At 38.4% G+C, this 15,150-nt stretch overlaps 1 protein-coding gene across 1 annotated transcript; it reads right to left on the bottom strand.

The window, feature by feature from the left end:
* Positions 1–258: 258 nt before the first annotated feature.
* Positions 259–5,109, bottom strand: LOC306937940 (uncharacterized protein; the record flags this gene model as incomplete). The annotated part of the gene is made up of 8 exons (XM_079521965.1): positions 5,017–5,109; positions 3,122–3,373; positions 2,283–2,564; positions 1,893–1,967; positions 1,386–1,430; positions 1,107–1,211; positions 860–925; positions 259–422 (listed from the first exon to the last, which is right to left on the bottom strand). The coding sequence occupies exons 1-8, from the start codon at positions 5,075–5,077 to the stop codon at positions 259–261; spliced, it is 1,050 nt and encodes a 349-aa protein (XP_079378091.1). The 5' UTR covers positions 5,078–5,109.
* Between the last annotated feature and the right edge of the window lie 10,041 nt (positions 5,110–15,150).

Below are 15,150 nucleotides of genomic sequence, written 5' to 3'. Positions count from 1 at the left end.
TGTCCCATTTGGGATAATAAAGTCATTCACTTTAACTTAATGAGTGTAGTTGGTGTGATTTATTGCTTTTCAATCAGGCTGTCCAATTAGGGTCACATTTTTCACGTGGGGGGCACCAGGTGAATGCAGTTATCTTCTAGTGAATAGAAACCAGGATCAATCTGGCTTTTGAGAACCACAGGTCCAGCTGTAGTTACCTAATCAAAAATAACACATGCACAGCTCTGGACTCAATTTCTGGTTGTTTGTGGCTTGGAACTATTTCCCAGTAGGTGTGGTGATGACTGAGGAGTAGATCACATCCAGGTGGTTCTGATCTGTCAGGGTCTGGAGGATCGGTCTCTCTCTCCAGTTCTGCCTTCCCAGAGAGGCATAGTGGATGTAGTCCTCCGCTGGACACTGGCCCTCAGACATCTCAGCCACTGTGAGTTAGAATTGAGCAGAATGTGGCTGAAAAAGAGCATGTATATGTATATGTTCTCAACAAACCTGCCCCTATAAAGTTTATTGTATTGTATGTTAAAACACCTGCATGGGGGAAGAACCTCAGAGCAAAGTGGACATGTGAGTCTGGCACCTCAAACGTGTCACCTCCTCCCTCATGTCACTTCTGTCTCTGTAGCCTGTTTTATACTTTATAGTAAGAAGAAGATTGATCATGTAGATAAGATGCATCGCATTGTTCACTTGGAAATCTGTTATTTCGGAATAGCGACACCATCATGCGATAAAGTATAGGCCACTTATGCTTTAGTGACAGTGTCGACTGTGTCGTGTTACATGTCAAGCGACCAAAATAACGGATTTTCAAGTTGAAAACGTGTCATTCAAGTCATGGCTGGTGAGATGTTGCTCTTACCTGTTATCCCGTGGGAAGACTTCCATGGCTGGAGTTCAGTGTCTTTCTCTCTCTGTCCTGATGGCGCTACTGTAAATACAGACGTTAAGCTATTTTTAACTAGGTTTGTCAATGTGAAATCCATTATATTGTAACTTAGAATAATTGTCCTCATTAATCAGAAGAACAAAGCAGTTAAAAATGAAGGGAATTTCATTCAGTTTTGCCAGCATCTGAAATCCCAAAGTCACTTGACCTTTTTTCTTACCTTTACTTTTGATCCTCCTCTCCCTGGTGCACTTGGTGCTGCTCAACAGCATGCAGAGTCCACCTGTCAGTAGAGTCATCAACCCCACTGCCACTATCACCATGACTACAGGAGACAACTTTGGATCATTCATTTCATCACTTTAACAGTTAAGTGATAGATAAACAGATAGGGCCTACTGTACATGCACTGTACTCTTTGGAGTAAAACTAATATTCAGGATTTTAGAATGTACAGGCTCCATAAGAAATAGCTTGGAAAAGAACTCTTAAAACTCACTGTTCTCTGGGCTCTTCTGTATGTTCTTCCTTTCAACAACAACATCTGGGAACAAATGGTGAAAGCACATGAAATGAAATGAAATCTATATTTACCCAGGGTATCTGGGCTAAGCTCAAGAACTTGTTTCCAGCCAGGCCCTGCTCATAGAACACATTTCATCGTAGTGGTTGATGCCTTGTTCAAGGGCATTTCAGCGGTGGTAATTTTAACGTGTCGGACGGCTGATTCGAACTGGGAACCTTCCGGTATCTAGACCGCGCCGCTATCCGTTCGGCCACCACTGCCACATGCCGTATAGAAATGTGTGTCAAATTGTATTTACAAACAATATCTTGGGATTTGTGTTAATCCCCTTGGAAAAGCAAGCAGGTGGGATTTACTGCAACAGAACAATTCAGAAATCATAAGGCAAATTATTAAAATTAATAATAAAGTACACTTAATTAACACCCATTAAACATGACATGCTTGTAAGAATAGCATAGAATAACATTGTGTTTTTACCTGTTCTCATCACAAGAACAGTTGTGGGGAGTAGAGTAGTTGGGGTGGTCTGGGTGATGCTTTGATCCGTGTGCACTACAATATAGAAATACAAAACATTACACTACTTGTAAACATTTCAGAATTCCCAAATTACCTGAATCTGTTATAGAATCGTGTGATGGCCAGTTATTTTAACTATAAAAACAATCATATAACAGTTCATTGCAAAATAAATAGAATAGACAAATAAAACAATAGTGTGGTTAACTACTTTAAGCGTGGATTCACTATTTTGGACAAAACAATTAAAACACAAAATGGTGTTGTGAGCTTGTAGATCGGCTATTGTCTTATCTCCTTTTTTTCACAATTTTATTAAAATCAGGCTTAAGTGGTTAACTAACTTACTTGCCACTACAGTGACTTGAGCTTCTAAATCTCCATTACACAGATACTGTCCGGTGTCACCTAGCTGTAGGTTGAGGATCTGCAGTGCGCCTTGGTCATAACTATATTTGCCCCAAGAGTCTTCCCTCTCCCTTTTCACTGTGCCATTTTTGAAGCGAGTAAAGATGAGTTCGCCTCGCCGCCTATCTCCCTCCTTCCGGTGGTACCACCTCTGTTTGACCTTTCTGGAGCCTTGACATGGCAGAACCAGGGTTCTACCAGCAGACACGGTAAAGGCATGACCTGTGGAAGAGAGTGGTATTGAAACATTTTAGAACCCTATTAACCTACCGGTAGTTATTATGTGGAGCTTGACAATGTTTTCTCTAGAAAAACAAGGGTGAGGGAGTTAAGATTATGTTCTTTAAGAACGTGGGCCATTAAAGGTATGACATTTAGAAACAACAATGTACAGATACGGTTGTTGCCAGCTAACCATAAGGACTGAATTATGTCTTGCTCCAAGTCTATTAAAGTACGATGACATTTAGGATGAAAAAATCTTGCATTAGAACCATTTGCGCTTTTGTGAAAGGGTGGCATTAACTCTCTGGGCATGGGTAAGGGCGGGGGGGGGGGGGGGGGATTCAAAATGTGGACATTTAGAAAAAGGGTGACATTCTGTTCAGTATAGTACACATGGAGTTCTGTCTCCCAGCATCCATGTACCCCAACAACATAATAAGTGTATTGATAGAATTTTCATACCTACATTATGTAATCCTGTGATGCTCATTGAGTTTCTCAGGGTATAAAGTGCACTACATACATGAATACCAAATTACTTGAGTAGAACTTACCTGTCAATACTTCCACCTCAGCCACTAGCTGGTCATTACAACTATACTCCCCGGAATCACTTTTCTCCAGTTCCTTGATGAACAGTGAGCCATTGGACAGGAGGCTGTATTTGTTTATGTTATGATTGGTTTCATAGTTTCCCTGTTTGGTGACAATCACTTTCCTGTCCTGTTGAGTCCAGATGACATTGTCCGAGTCCCCGCAGCGCAGATAAAGACAGTGCTCCTCAGGTACCGAGATCCTGTTCACTGCTGTGAATGATGACATCAAATGGAATACATCTTGTAGCCACTAATTTTGGATAATGCAGACAGACAGACCTGCCGATCTGTGTGGGTCTTCTTTTAAATATATTATTCTTATACGTTAATATGCACATAATAAGTAAGAATAGAAATGATGTACATTAAGATGAAAAATTATCGTAACGCTTAAAGGGGAAAACCACCCATTTTCAACATTTTACTATGTCATTAATGTACCTTAGAGCTGAAATAATAAAAAAGTCCCCCCATTTTGTGTTTCCTAGAACTGTAATTATGAAAAGAATCATTAACATGGTGAAACACATCTTGATGACATCATCAAGATGTGTTTCACCATGTTAATGATTTTTTTCAGACCTCTAGTTCTAGGAAACACAGAATGGGGGAACTTTTTTATTATTTCCACACAACAGCTCTAAGGTACATTAATGACATAGTAAAATGTTGAAAATGAGTGGAATGCCCCTTTAAGCACGACTTTTAATTCTTTATCACGAGGAGGTATTCTATATTTGTCTGTCATCCTGTATCAGACACTAGGCTTTACTGTACCACTCATATCCTGCTGATGCTCCGTTATAGACATGTTTCCTGTTTTATCTGCCTTTCCACTTTTATCACAGAGAAACATACAGCACCATACTGAGGCAAGCCTAGAAACGGGACAATGAAGCTATTGTCCACAGCAATGTCCTGACGTGTCAATTTAATTCTGTTTAATGCCGTATTTAAAAAAAAACATAAATTTTTCTTTCTTAACAGCATTCCTTTTTTTTGTTGATTGGGCTCTATTTGCATTTTCCTTTATTCAGTTAATTATATTGTTATTTACATTTCAAGTTCATTCACTGCTTATTTCACTTTTCTTTTAAATAAGACTTTTTATGTAATAGTGAGTGACAGCTATATACTGTTAATGATTAAATGAAATGTAAGGATTAATAAATAAATAAAAGTATATACAAAAACGTGCAATATTCAGTACAGGTATATAAAAACTATTGACATAACAACACTAATTATAGTTATAGTATTTTTTATATTATTATTATTATTATCTATATCATTATAAGTAAAATTGACTTTTGGCAAGTAAACGTTTGACTGTTTAGTGTTTACTTAAATGTTAAATGAACCTGAACATATATTAACGCTACTCTACTACTCTACTCTCTACTCTACTCTACTCTACTCTACTACTAGTAGTAGTAGTAGTAGTACTATAATAATAATAAAACGTTATTTACAGTATATAGCACTTTTTTTTAAACCAAGTTACAAAGTGCTTGAACAATCAAAACAATATAAAACATCAAAATACGACAATAATGCAATAATGAAATAATAATAGAAACAAACAAGGAAGCAATAATACAAGAAATTACTTAAGGAGATAAAAAGGCCAACCTATATAAATGTGTTTTTAAGAGATTTAAAACTCGTTAAGGATCTGGTTAAGCTCAGTTCCTCTGGTAGGCTGTTCCAGAGCCTGGGGACCCTTACAACAAAAGCCCGATCTCCTTTGGTCACTAATTTAGCCTTGTGACTCTCCTTTAGTAGACCCAGACCAGACTACTAGTAGTAATAGTAGTAATACAAATAATAATAATGATGATAATCTTTGTTACCTGATGAGGTTTCAGTGAAGGTGAAGATTATCATCAGAAAGTAACAAACATTACAGAACATCTTTAAGCACAAACCCTGCACAGACGTATACTGTCCTGTCCTGTCCTGTACAGTGTTTAAAGCAGACTTATATCCCTCCTCTCTACTTCTCTTCCTCTTTCCATTTCACTCTGTCTCCACTGAGCTACATAAAAAAACGATTATACACAAACTCTGTAATTAAAATAAATGACTATTCCTTTTATTGGTCATTTAAATGAGAGCTTGAAGAGCCATCTATGAATTTCCATAATATTTTTGCAATGCTGCAATGACTGTCAGACTAGTGATATCAAATATCAGCAAAGATGACTGTAAAGGTCCTTGCAGACTGGACGTGTTTTTCGGGAAACCGGCGGAAAAACGCTGCTAAAAATCAGAAAAACGCAGCAGTGTGCAGGGACCTTTACTGTACCTATATACAAATGTGTAAATAACAACTAGTACTACTAATGATTATAATAATAATACTTAATACTATAATACTACAATATAGTACTACTCTTTTAATGTTATTTTAATATCACATAAACCTGTTTGTGTGTACAGTAGAAGTGTAGATAATCAATCATGCACATTTTATACCACTAGGGCGGGCCCTGGGCAGGAATGAGCTATGCCCCTGACTATTGGTCTGAGCCATTTTGTCCAGTATGTCCAGTCCAGGCCCAACATTTCAAATCAAGTTATTTGATCAGATGAAATAACCTGATTTGAAATGTTTCAAAAATTCACTATGTGAAATATAATTTCCACTTCCAAGGTGAATGATGTCTCCACCTCTGGTGACTGGGTTGGTATAGTAATTCAAGTAAATGACAAGACAGAAGACACACATATTGCCCCCCAAAAAAGGCTTTTATATCAGCGGGTACATTTATTTTCAAGTAGAAATAAAGAAAACTAAACATACTACATTTAGACAACTGACAACTGCCTCAGTTTAGAGGACTACATTACATGTTCTACCTGTGTTCCACGTTTGTCTATTGAGACCAAAACAGTAATCAACAAATTAACTGCACAAACTACTTCACTGCATCATAATCATTTATTGGCATATTGTTTGTGAATTATTCATCATCAATGTTTTGCAACTGAAACTTGGCATCTATCCATATTTGTCATGGTTTGCTGCTCTTCTGCCCTCTCTGATCATGTTCTCTAGCCCTTGGACATTAATTCTTGTGCATTATTTTTGCTCTGTTCTCTCTCTCTCTCTGCCTCTGTTCTCTCTGATTTTGTCTCTTCTCTTGGCCCCTCCCACATTATATTCCCTGCCGTTAGGGCAGCGGTGGCCGAACGGTTTGCGGAGCGGTCTTGTTATCGGAAGGTCGCCAGTTTGAATCCCCGGACCGGCACGTTAAAATTACCACCGCTGAAGTGCCCTTGAGCAAGGCATTGAACCCCTACCATGAAATGTTCTATGAGCAGGGTCTGGCTGTAAACAAGCATCTCGAGCTTAGTCCATTCACCCTGGGTAAACAAAGAACTTTGCTTTGCTTTACTCTCCTATAATTGTCACTCACTTCCCTCATCAGGCCTCTAGAAAGCTGGGCTCATGCCCTTCTGACTCATAGTTCCCTGTAAGTCTAGGTAACTGTTGAGTTTATTTGCCATCCATCTGTATTTTTTGAGCATTCCTGGGAATCCTCTTTTCTTTGTGTTGTCTTCATCTGTCTTCAGATTTATTGTTTTGCCTACCCTGTTTGGCGTGTCTGGGATTTGTTTAATAAAACCCCTTGTTTTTGATCTGCCTGTCACATTCACTCTTGACAGTTTTGGTACAGATCCAGTCAAGGCTCACCTCTCTGTTGCATGTCAGTTCCTCAGTCTACCCTCCTATCTTTGTACTGTCACAAATGACTCCACACTTAACAGTTAACTCAGCAGTTAAGTGATATTCTCTGGATTTGATTTCATAATACTTTTATTTATTTATTTCTATTCCTAATAGATTTTTTTTGTCCTGGTGTCTCACAGTAGAGGGGGGGTAGACTCTGTCATTTCCAGCAAGACTATAACATTAAAGCATGTAACTTTCCTCTTCTACCCCGGACTTGAACTTGGTTTTCTCCTTAAGTGCTGATTTTTTTTCTTTTTCATTGAGCTAATAGAGTCAGCCTGCATGCTCGGGGATAAAGTGAATCATCATGTCAGATACTGTGTCTAGGTGAGACATGGCCTTTGACACAATCTATCTACGATATCAATTATATTGTATTAACATAATCTACCATACAGATTGGACAAAATTACATTTTGTTCATTAAAAAGCTACATAGTGAGGCTTTAAGATATCAAAAGATAAACCTAAAATGGTAAATGACACATTTATATAACACCTTCATCCAAATATAAGCAATGTGCCTATATTCACCCATTCACTCAAATACACACCGATGGCAGAGGAAACCATGCAAGGGAACAACCTGCTCATCGGGAGCATTAGGTCTTGCTCAAGGACACTTTGACACTGACCCAGAGGGAGCTGGGGATCCGAAACGTCCGATTCCCAAAAAGCTGCTCTATCTCCTGCGCCTGCCACCCCCAACCCAAATCAAATCAATAAACAGCAGAAAAATAATGCTCCAGCTAAACCAAATGTGTCATATCAGCTTCAGTGTCTGGCTACATAAAAAGTGGAAATAATACAGTTGTATAAAAATTAGTGATGGGAGATTAATCGGCAAACACATCGGTATCGGCCAATTTGAGTTGTTTTTAGATTAATCGCCATCGGTTCGATTAATCAATCTTTTCAGATAAACAAGCCCAAAGTAACAGCTTGAACAGATCTACAAGCTCACAATATTAAATATAAAGATATTTAAGTAAAGTAAAATCTGACTTGCCTAAGCCTGCAGTGCAGATACCCTGTTACATGTATTTTTCAGAATGGACAAAATGATTATACTTTTTCAATACAGAATGTTATCGGTTATCGGCCATAACGGCAATTAATTATATCGGATATCGATATCGGCCAAAATGTCTCATCGGCACATCCCTAATAAAAATACAGTTTACAGGTAATTACATGAGGATTCGGCAAGTTGAATATTTTGACAGTTTCTTTGGAAGCGCATTTTTTGGTTATTCGAAAATAGCCCATCTGCAGCTTGATCAGATTGCGACGCATTGAGAGCTTGTAGATTTATTATTTCTGAAACATGTTGACTAATCTTGACAAATGTTGACAAATCTCCTCTCTGGGGGTCCCTGCCACAAAACCTTTTCAAATAGGGGCCAAATACAATGTTTGAGAACCCCTGCAATAGGGTGTTTATAATCCCACTACAACAGAGGATGTAGGACCTTCAGTACTTTGCCACACAACGGTAACAGATTTTTCGGTGACAACTCGCTCCATGAAACCAACACACGCTTTATCATAATAGATGTGTGGCTCATATAAAAAAGGTAGATCTCTTTCACATGGTGTTGATGGACCATAGACATCTACAGTAGTATCTCATCACAGTCGGCCTTTGATCTCATTCTCAGGTCACCGGTCATAGGAAGAGGTCTTCCTATAGGCAAAGTTGAAAAGGTTCAGAAAAGAACAATAAAGCATACACATCCACTCACAAAAAAAAGTGACATTTCAAGCCTACCGGCCTACCTCTGTTGAAGAGCCGGTGGGCTCGAAACGTCACTTCCAATGTTTGTTTCTTTCTTTCTCTTGTCTCTTTAGGTGAGTCTATGGTTATGATTTTGTCTGTAGTCCTGTTTACCAAAGCAATTTCCTTGTAGAGTATATAAACCTCATATTGAATTACTGTTTATTGTTTTTTATGTTAACTATTGCAAATGGATTATGGATGGACTATAACATAATTGTATGATTACGCTGTTACTGTTGGATGGTTTGAGCATTTCAATCAAATGTCTGTTTATTGTCCTGAGGTGAAACCGTTCAGTTAATGACATTTGTCTAGTCTAAATCCATACACTCCAATAAGATTGTATGAATCAAATGTTCTACTGCAAAACGATATATATCATTTTGTTAAACCCAAAATACATTCAGTAGGCTATCGTTAAATGTAGCTGACGTAGTCTGTGAAGGTGGACTTGCAAGAATGCATTTGATTTGACACATTTGTCCACATTCAGGCAAATCACTCACGTTGTTTGGAGTGGCAGTTCGATGATACAGCAATGATGAGGATGAGGACTACTGTTAAAACTGCCACGGCCACAGGAAGTTGCCAGTTTTGGAGAAGAGCTAGAGGATGGGGAAAGATTATTCTGTTGGAATCAAGGATTATAACTTGGGGAGTGGTGAGTGCATCAGAGTTACTCACCTTGGAATGCACTTTGATCCATTTTTGGCATTTGTGTTTCTGCAACTGCAAGTAGGGCTACTTTGGTCGTTCCTGTTACAATGACAATGACAAGTGATTGTGAATACAAAATAGTATTATCCATATAATATTTCATGCAACATTATTACTTTATTAGTTGCAGGATTGATTTCTATATAATACTGTATGTGTTTAGCCCACTGAGGTGCATGTCTATGTCTGAATAGAATATAATTGTTTTATAAAATTGTAATCTGTTTGCTCTCGAAATGTATAATTGAATTTAGAACGTATAGGATTTTTTATGTAGTTTTATAGTTGCCTGATTAACAGCTAAAACAAGCACACTCAGCATTCAGATTAGTATTTCCTTACCCTTTTTCTTCATTCCATTCTGTTTCCTTTTATATTCACGTGTTTTAGGTTTCATTGCAGCGTTCTCTATCAAAAAAACAAAACTACTGAACATACTGTACTGACATACTAAATGAGACAAAACACACACCGTGACATTGCATTACAGTTGTTTTCTCCCTATGTGTAGAACAGAGAAGGTTGTTTTAGAGTGGTGCCTAACCACTCCAATGAACAGTAATGTGTGTCCCTATGTACAGTATGTCTCCATGTATGTATGTCCGCTTGAGTAATACCGCTGGCGCTGGGTGACCTAAAGTGTCACTGTTGAGCAGCTTTACACACACACACACACACCGAATATAAGACTCTAATTATAAGACGCCCCTCATTTTTCATTTGTGGAAAAAGAACATTGAATCTCAAATAGTCTAGTCCCCGATTATAATACGACCCCGTTTTACACACACACACACACAGATCACTGCAGCACACACACACACACACACACACACACACACACACACACACACACACACACACACACACACACACACACACACACACAGGTCTGATTTTAAGAGAGAAATTAAGTGAGAAAGCGAAAGAAAGTAATACCATTACACATTTTGAAACTATCCAACTATCAAGGTACACTACTCAAGCAATGATACATATTCTTCAATCGGTAGTCTCAAATATTAATCACCTTTAATCAGGGCCTGGGCCGTGGCTCAGCGGTCCAGGCACCTTGGCTGGTAATCCAGTCTGGCAGTGTGCCGCGGCCCGCGGGTTCGACTCCCGATCCCGACGGCCCTCACTGCATGTCACCCCCCCCCCCCCATTTCCTGTCAGCCTACTGTCTATCCCTCCATAAAAAATACATCTAAAATAAAGGCGAAAGCCAAAAAAAAACAAGAAATCACCTTTGATCAGATTCAGAAACACAGCTGTTGTCGCCGTCGTCATTGTTGTTGTTGTTGTTGATGATGTTCTTGTCTTTGCAGTAGGCGTTGTCATTGTAATAGTTGGCTTGTCAGTTGTCATCTGTGTTTCATCATCAGTACCTGTGATGATGAGGATATAGAAAACGTCATGTTGGTGAATTCCTAATTCACAACAAGATGTTTAACTCCAGAATGAATGCGAATCCCATTAATATGATGTAGGCCTACTTATGAAACTAGTGTGAGTACATACTGAGCAGGGGGTTAATGCAAATGAAAAGAGAATCTACTTTTTTTCCCCCCAGCCCCAGTCCAACCTCAACAGTGCAAAATGTTTGCTCATAATGGCTGCTGGGACCAAATTGAATTTATATCCGAGTCATTGAATTTACTGTCCAGTTCAGGTGTCTTGCTAAGGACAGCTCGATGTGACTAGTGTCGGTTGTGAGGATTGATCTCGCATGGGACCTTTCTGTTTCATGATAGTTTCATATCAAATTACATGATTTCAAGCTTTTAACTTAGCTCAAGTCTTTGTTGTTGTAAAATGGAGTAAAGATTTAATCAACCCTGCGTACGTGTAGTAGTAATAATAATAATAAATTTAATTTGTTTAATGGTGGAAAAAGTACTCAAATGTTTCACTCAAAAGTGTCAATACTGCAATATAATAATACTGTTACAAGTAAAAGTCCGGAATTCAATTTGTGTAAAAGTACTGGCTTAAAAATGTATTTAAAGTACCAAATGTAAACGTACTCATCATGCAGAATGTCCAATTTCAAGTTACCAATTGTATACAAATCTTTTGAAAATAGAAGATCTACCGGTGCGCATTGTGAGCTTGTAGATTTCAAATGCCCGAAATGTAGGGCTGGAGTGGTTAATGTATGTTCTGTAATAATATTCATAATCTACAATGTAACTAGTAACTAAAGTTTTCAGTACAGTACTTAAGTAAAAGTATATGGTACTTTCTACCACTGCATTTGTTCAGGTTTTTCAAGGTACTCAAGTGTTACTTTGAACCTCAAAACCAGTGTGTGTATATTTTTGCTTCAACGGGAAGTCTCAGATATTACTCACTTTTGATCAGGGTCAGATACGCAGCTGGTTTACTGTTGCAGTAGTACCAACCAAAATCTGCAGCCTCCACTTCATTAATAGTCAATGAATTGTCTTCTGACAACTGGTAATGGCTGTTATGATTTGTAACATGGTTCTCTGTGATGTTGATGTTTGTTCCATTGAGTACTCTGCTCCACGTTGCAGATTCTGAACCAGTGACAGACTGAGGGCAGCTCAGAGTGACCGTGTTCATTTCTACAGCCGTTGGTCTCTTTCTGTCTGTATACAACATACAAAATATATACTGACATTGTATTGCAGTTGTTTACTCCCTGTATGTGTAACTGTATCGAAAGAGAGTAATAAAACATACTGTGCAATTCTTCAACAACATAACTGTAAATCATTTTACCTTGTGGTATCACTGTCAGTTCCACCGCTGGCTCAAAATCACAGTAGAACAAACCAGCGTCTGAGAGCTCAATACTTCGTATAAACAGTGACTTATAGCCATCTGCTATTGAAGTGTATCGTTTCAATGGGTCATTGTGTCTAATGTCACCATCACCAGTAGCAGTAAGGATATCAATGTTTGTTTCTTGACTCTTTCTACTCCATTTGACGTCTTCCTTTACATTACCAGGACACTTTAGGATGGCTGAGCTCTTCTCTTCAGCTATTAAATGTGTGATGTCTGTAAAACAAAAACAAACACAAACTCAATATATTTCAACTTAATATACTTTAATTGTGATTGTGGTGATTGTCTTGCTGATGTGACCCCCAGTCTTTGGATTAAGATCCCACAGAACAGGAAAGAACAGAAAAAGCATCTTAATAATTATTTTCTCTCTCCTTTCTTATCTCAGGGTTACAGCTTTTCAATGTTATGTGTATATTTTGTGAGGTTGGCTGCATAATATCAAGTGTTCTCTTAGCAATAATTATTGTCTTTGTTACATTATTGTGAAACAATTTCTAATTCTGAAAGGTGCAGTTAAGTTTACTTATTTGTTTACTTTAATGCACTTTAATGTTACCAAAACTGAATTTTTTCCAAGTAAGACATTTTGCCAAAGTACAGTACAGCTGCTCTAAACTCCTCTAGGATGCAGAAGAGTTCATTTGTGGTTAATTCAAGCAGATTGGACTACTTCTTTCATTGATTGTAAAGCAAATTTGAAATGCATCTCCGGAAAGGTGCTATACAAATAAAGTATATTATTTTATTTGTATTATTATTATGCTTTTTTTTACTACAATTTTGTTTTGATCCCATCTACACTAAGTTAAAGCCCAGTATTAAATAACAAAAATGTAGATAAAATGTAACAATTATGTAACCTTCTTACCTGCACGAACATTGCTGATGACATAGCTCAGCAACACAACTGCAGAGAACAAGTGGCCGCAGGTGTTCACCTTCATCATGCGACAGACTGATGCTGTGTTCACACTAGCAGCGGAAAAAACTACGAAAGCGCCCAAGCGTGGCTGGCTAGGCTACATTGCTGCCGAGGCTCTGTTGGAGTGTTGCACAAGGCAGCCACTGTGCGTAAATGAAAAGGGTAGGTTTACATAGCTGTATAGGAAGAGAGAATGGAGTGGAAATGTTGAAACAAAAACATAGTGATTGATGCTTCACTGCGTCATTGGGATGCTGAGAAAAGTTCAAGCCAGCTGAACATTTTTTTTGTAGCGCGTCACACCCATCACATGTGTCTTACAGCCTAGGTTATGCGTAAAGACATGTCTTGGTTTGAAATCATTTGCAGCGTGTCGCTTTGTTGCGGCTGGTGTCTACACAGCATGAGAGAAGAAGTGACAAACTAGTCACTAGACAAAGTACAGGCAGAACCCCAACAGAAAAGTGTGTGAATGTAAATTATTACTGTACCACCCACCTCTATCCCACACAGAATTAGAATTAGAACGTCACCAGACGTATCAGTAGGTGGAGTTCTCTGATGAGAATACTGACAACATCACAACGGGTACAACAGGTATCGCATACCTGGAGGGATGTTCCCATTGGGCATCGTTCCCAAACGGGCATCGCCCAAGTTATTTATAATTGCCATGGGATGCAATGCAACCTACTGTAAGTCTAGATTAGAATGTAACAAATAATGCAAACCATAGAGTCTATGGCATAGACTGCAGTGTCCACTGTGCATTGGTATTTTCTGTTTTTCAGCAGGAGGCTATTAATACACCGCAAAGGTGAATATATTTTCTGTCCCTTTATTGCCCCATCTAAATACTTTCTGAATTGATAGTATATTTTTGCACATTAAGGCCATTCCTGGCTGTATATGTGCATGCATGAATTGCCTCGTACCAGAGTTATTATTTATGTAATCGAGTCAGGTCATTGTCATATTACACGTTGTCTGTAAGGTTCTTAAAACCAATCTTTTAAAAGTCAGCAGAAAAGAAATCACCTTGCAAAATGGACAACCCCACCCGCCCATCGACCACACACACACACACACACACGCACGCAACGCTGAAAGTGAACGTGCTACATGTCAGCTTTCTCTTTTGGGTCCCAATTAAGCTGAAAACGTTTGAGAACGCCTGCAGTAGACAACTGAAAGTACAAAGTGATCATTGAGATATTTATAGCAATACTTTATATCCTGTAAGCACTAGAAACCACAGGAAGTGGACCTAGCTGCCAAGTGAATGTTTCTGATGTGAGGCGGAAGAGCTTTGCCACACCCCATCTTTGGTTGTGTGGATGTTTTCTGAAGTAGAACAAGAGAAGAGTTTATGTTTTATTGTCACTGGTGTTTTGTGTGTGGCTGCAGCAGGGGTGAATTAAAGCCCAAGACAAATTTCCCTTGTGGACAATAAAGTTGACTTTGACCTTGACCTTGAAGAGATTACTCAGATATACTCAGTATTCAGAGTATAGAGAGTACAGAAGTACTATTGTAGCAAAATGGTATAGCAGTTTTGCAGTAATGGTAAAACTGTAGACAACATCATAGTATTTATACTGTAACAGAAGGTATATTTTATTTACAAAGTATATGATTTTACTTTATGGTAGTAGGCTACGATGCAGGGGCAAAAAGTGTTTTAATCACTTATTTACTCACTTAAACCCTATAGTATAAGATAACTTAGATAAAGGTATACTTTTTTCTCTACACAAAATCTCTTCGCTGAAAACAGCTGATCTACAAGCTCACAAGGTATCCCGTTGCGATGTGTTGTGTGAGCTTGTAGATCTGCTATATTTCCATAGAATGTTTCACCCCTGAACAGGGATGCTACGGTTCATGTGGTTGAGATACAATTAGAGAGAAAACAGCGTTGCCTCAGTTGTTTGGACGAGCATCACAATGTGTTCCTTCTGAATTCTGTGGGTTCTGTGCCAAGGAATACACCACATTGTCTTTCAGTG

Source organism: Electrona antarctica, assembly GCF_951216825.1.
Source record: "Electrona antarctica genome assembly, chromosome: 15".
NCBI lineage: Eukaryota > Metazoa > Chordata > Actinopteri > Myctophiformes > Myctophidae > Electrona > Electrona antarctica.
This window is presented reverse-complemented; position numbering and strand designations above follow the sequence as displayed.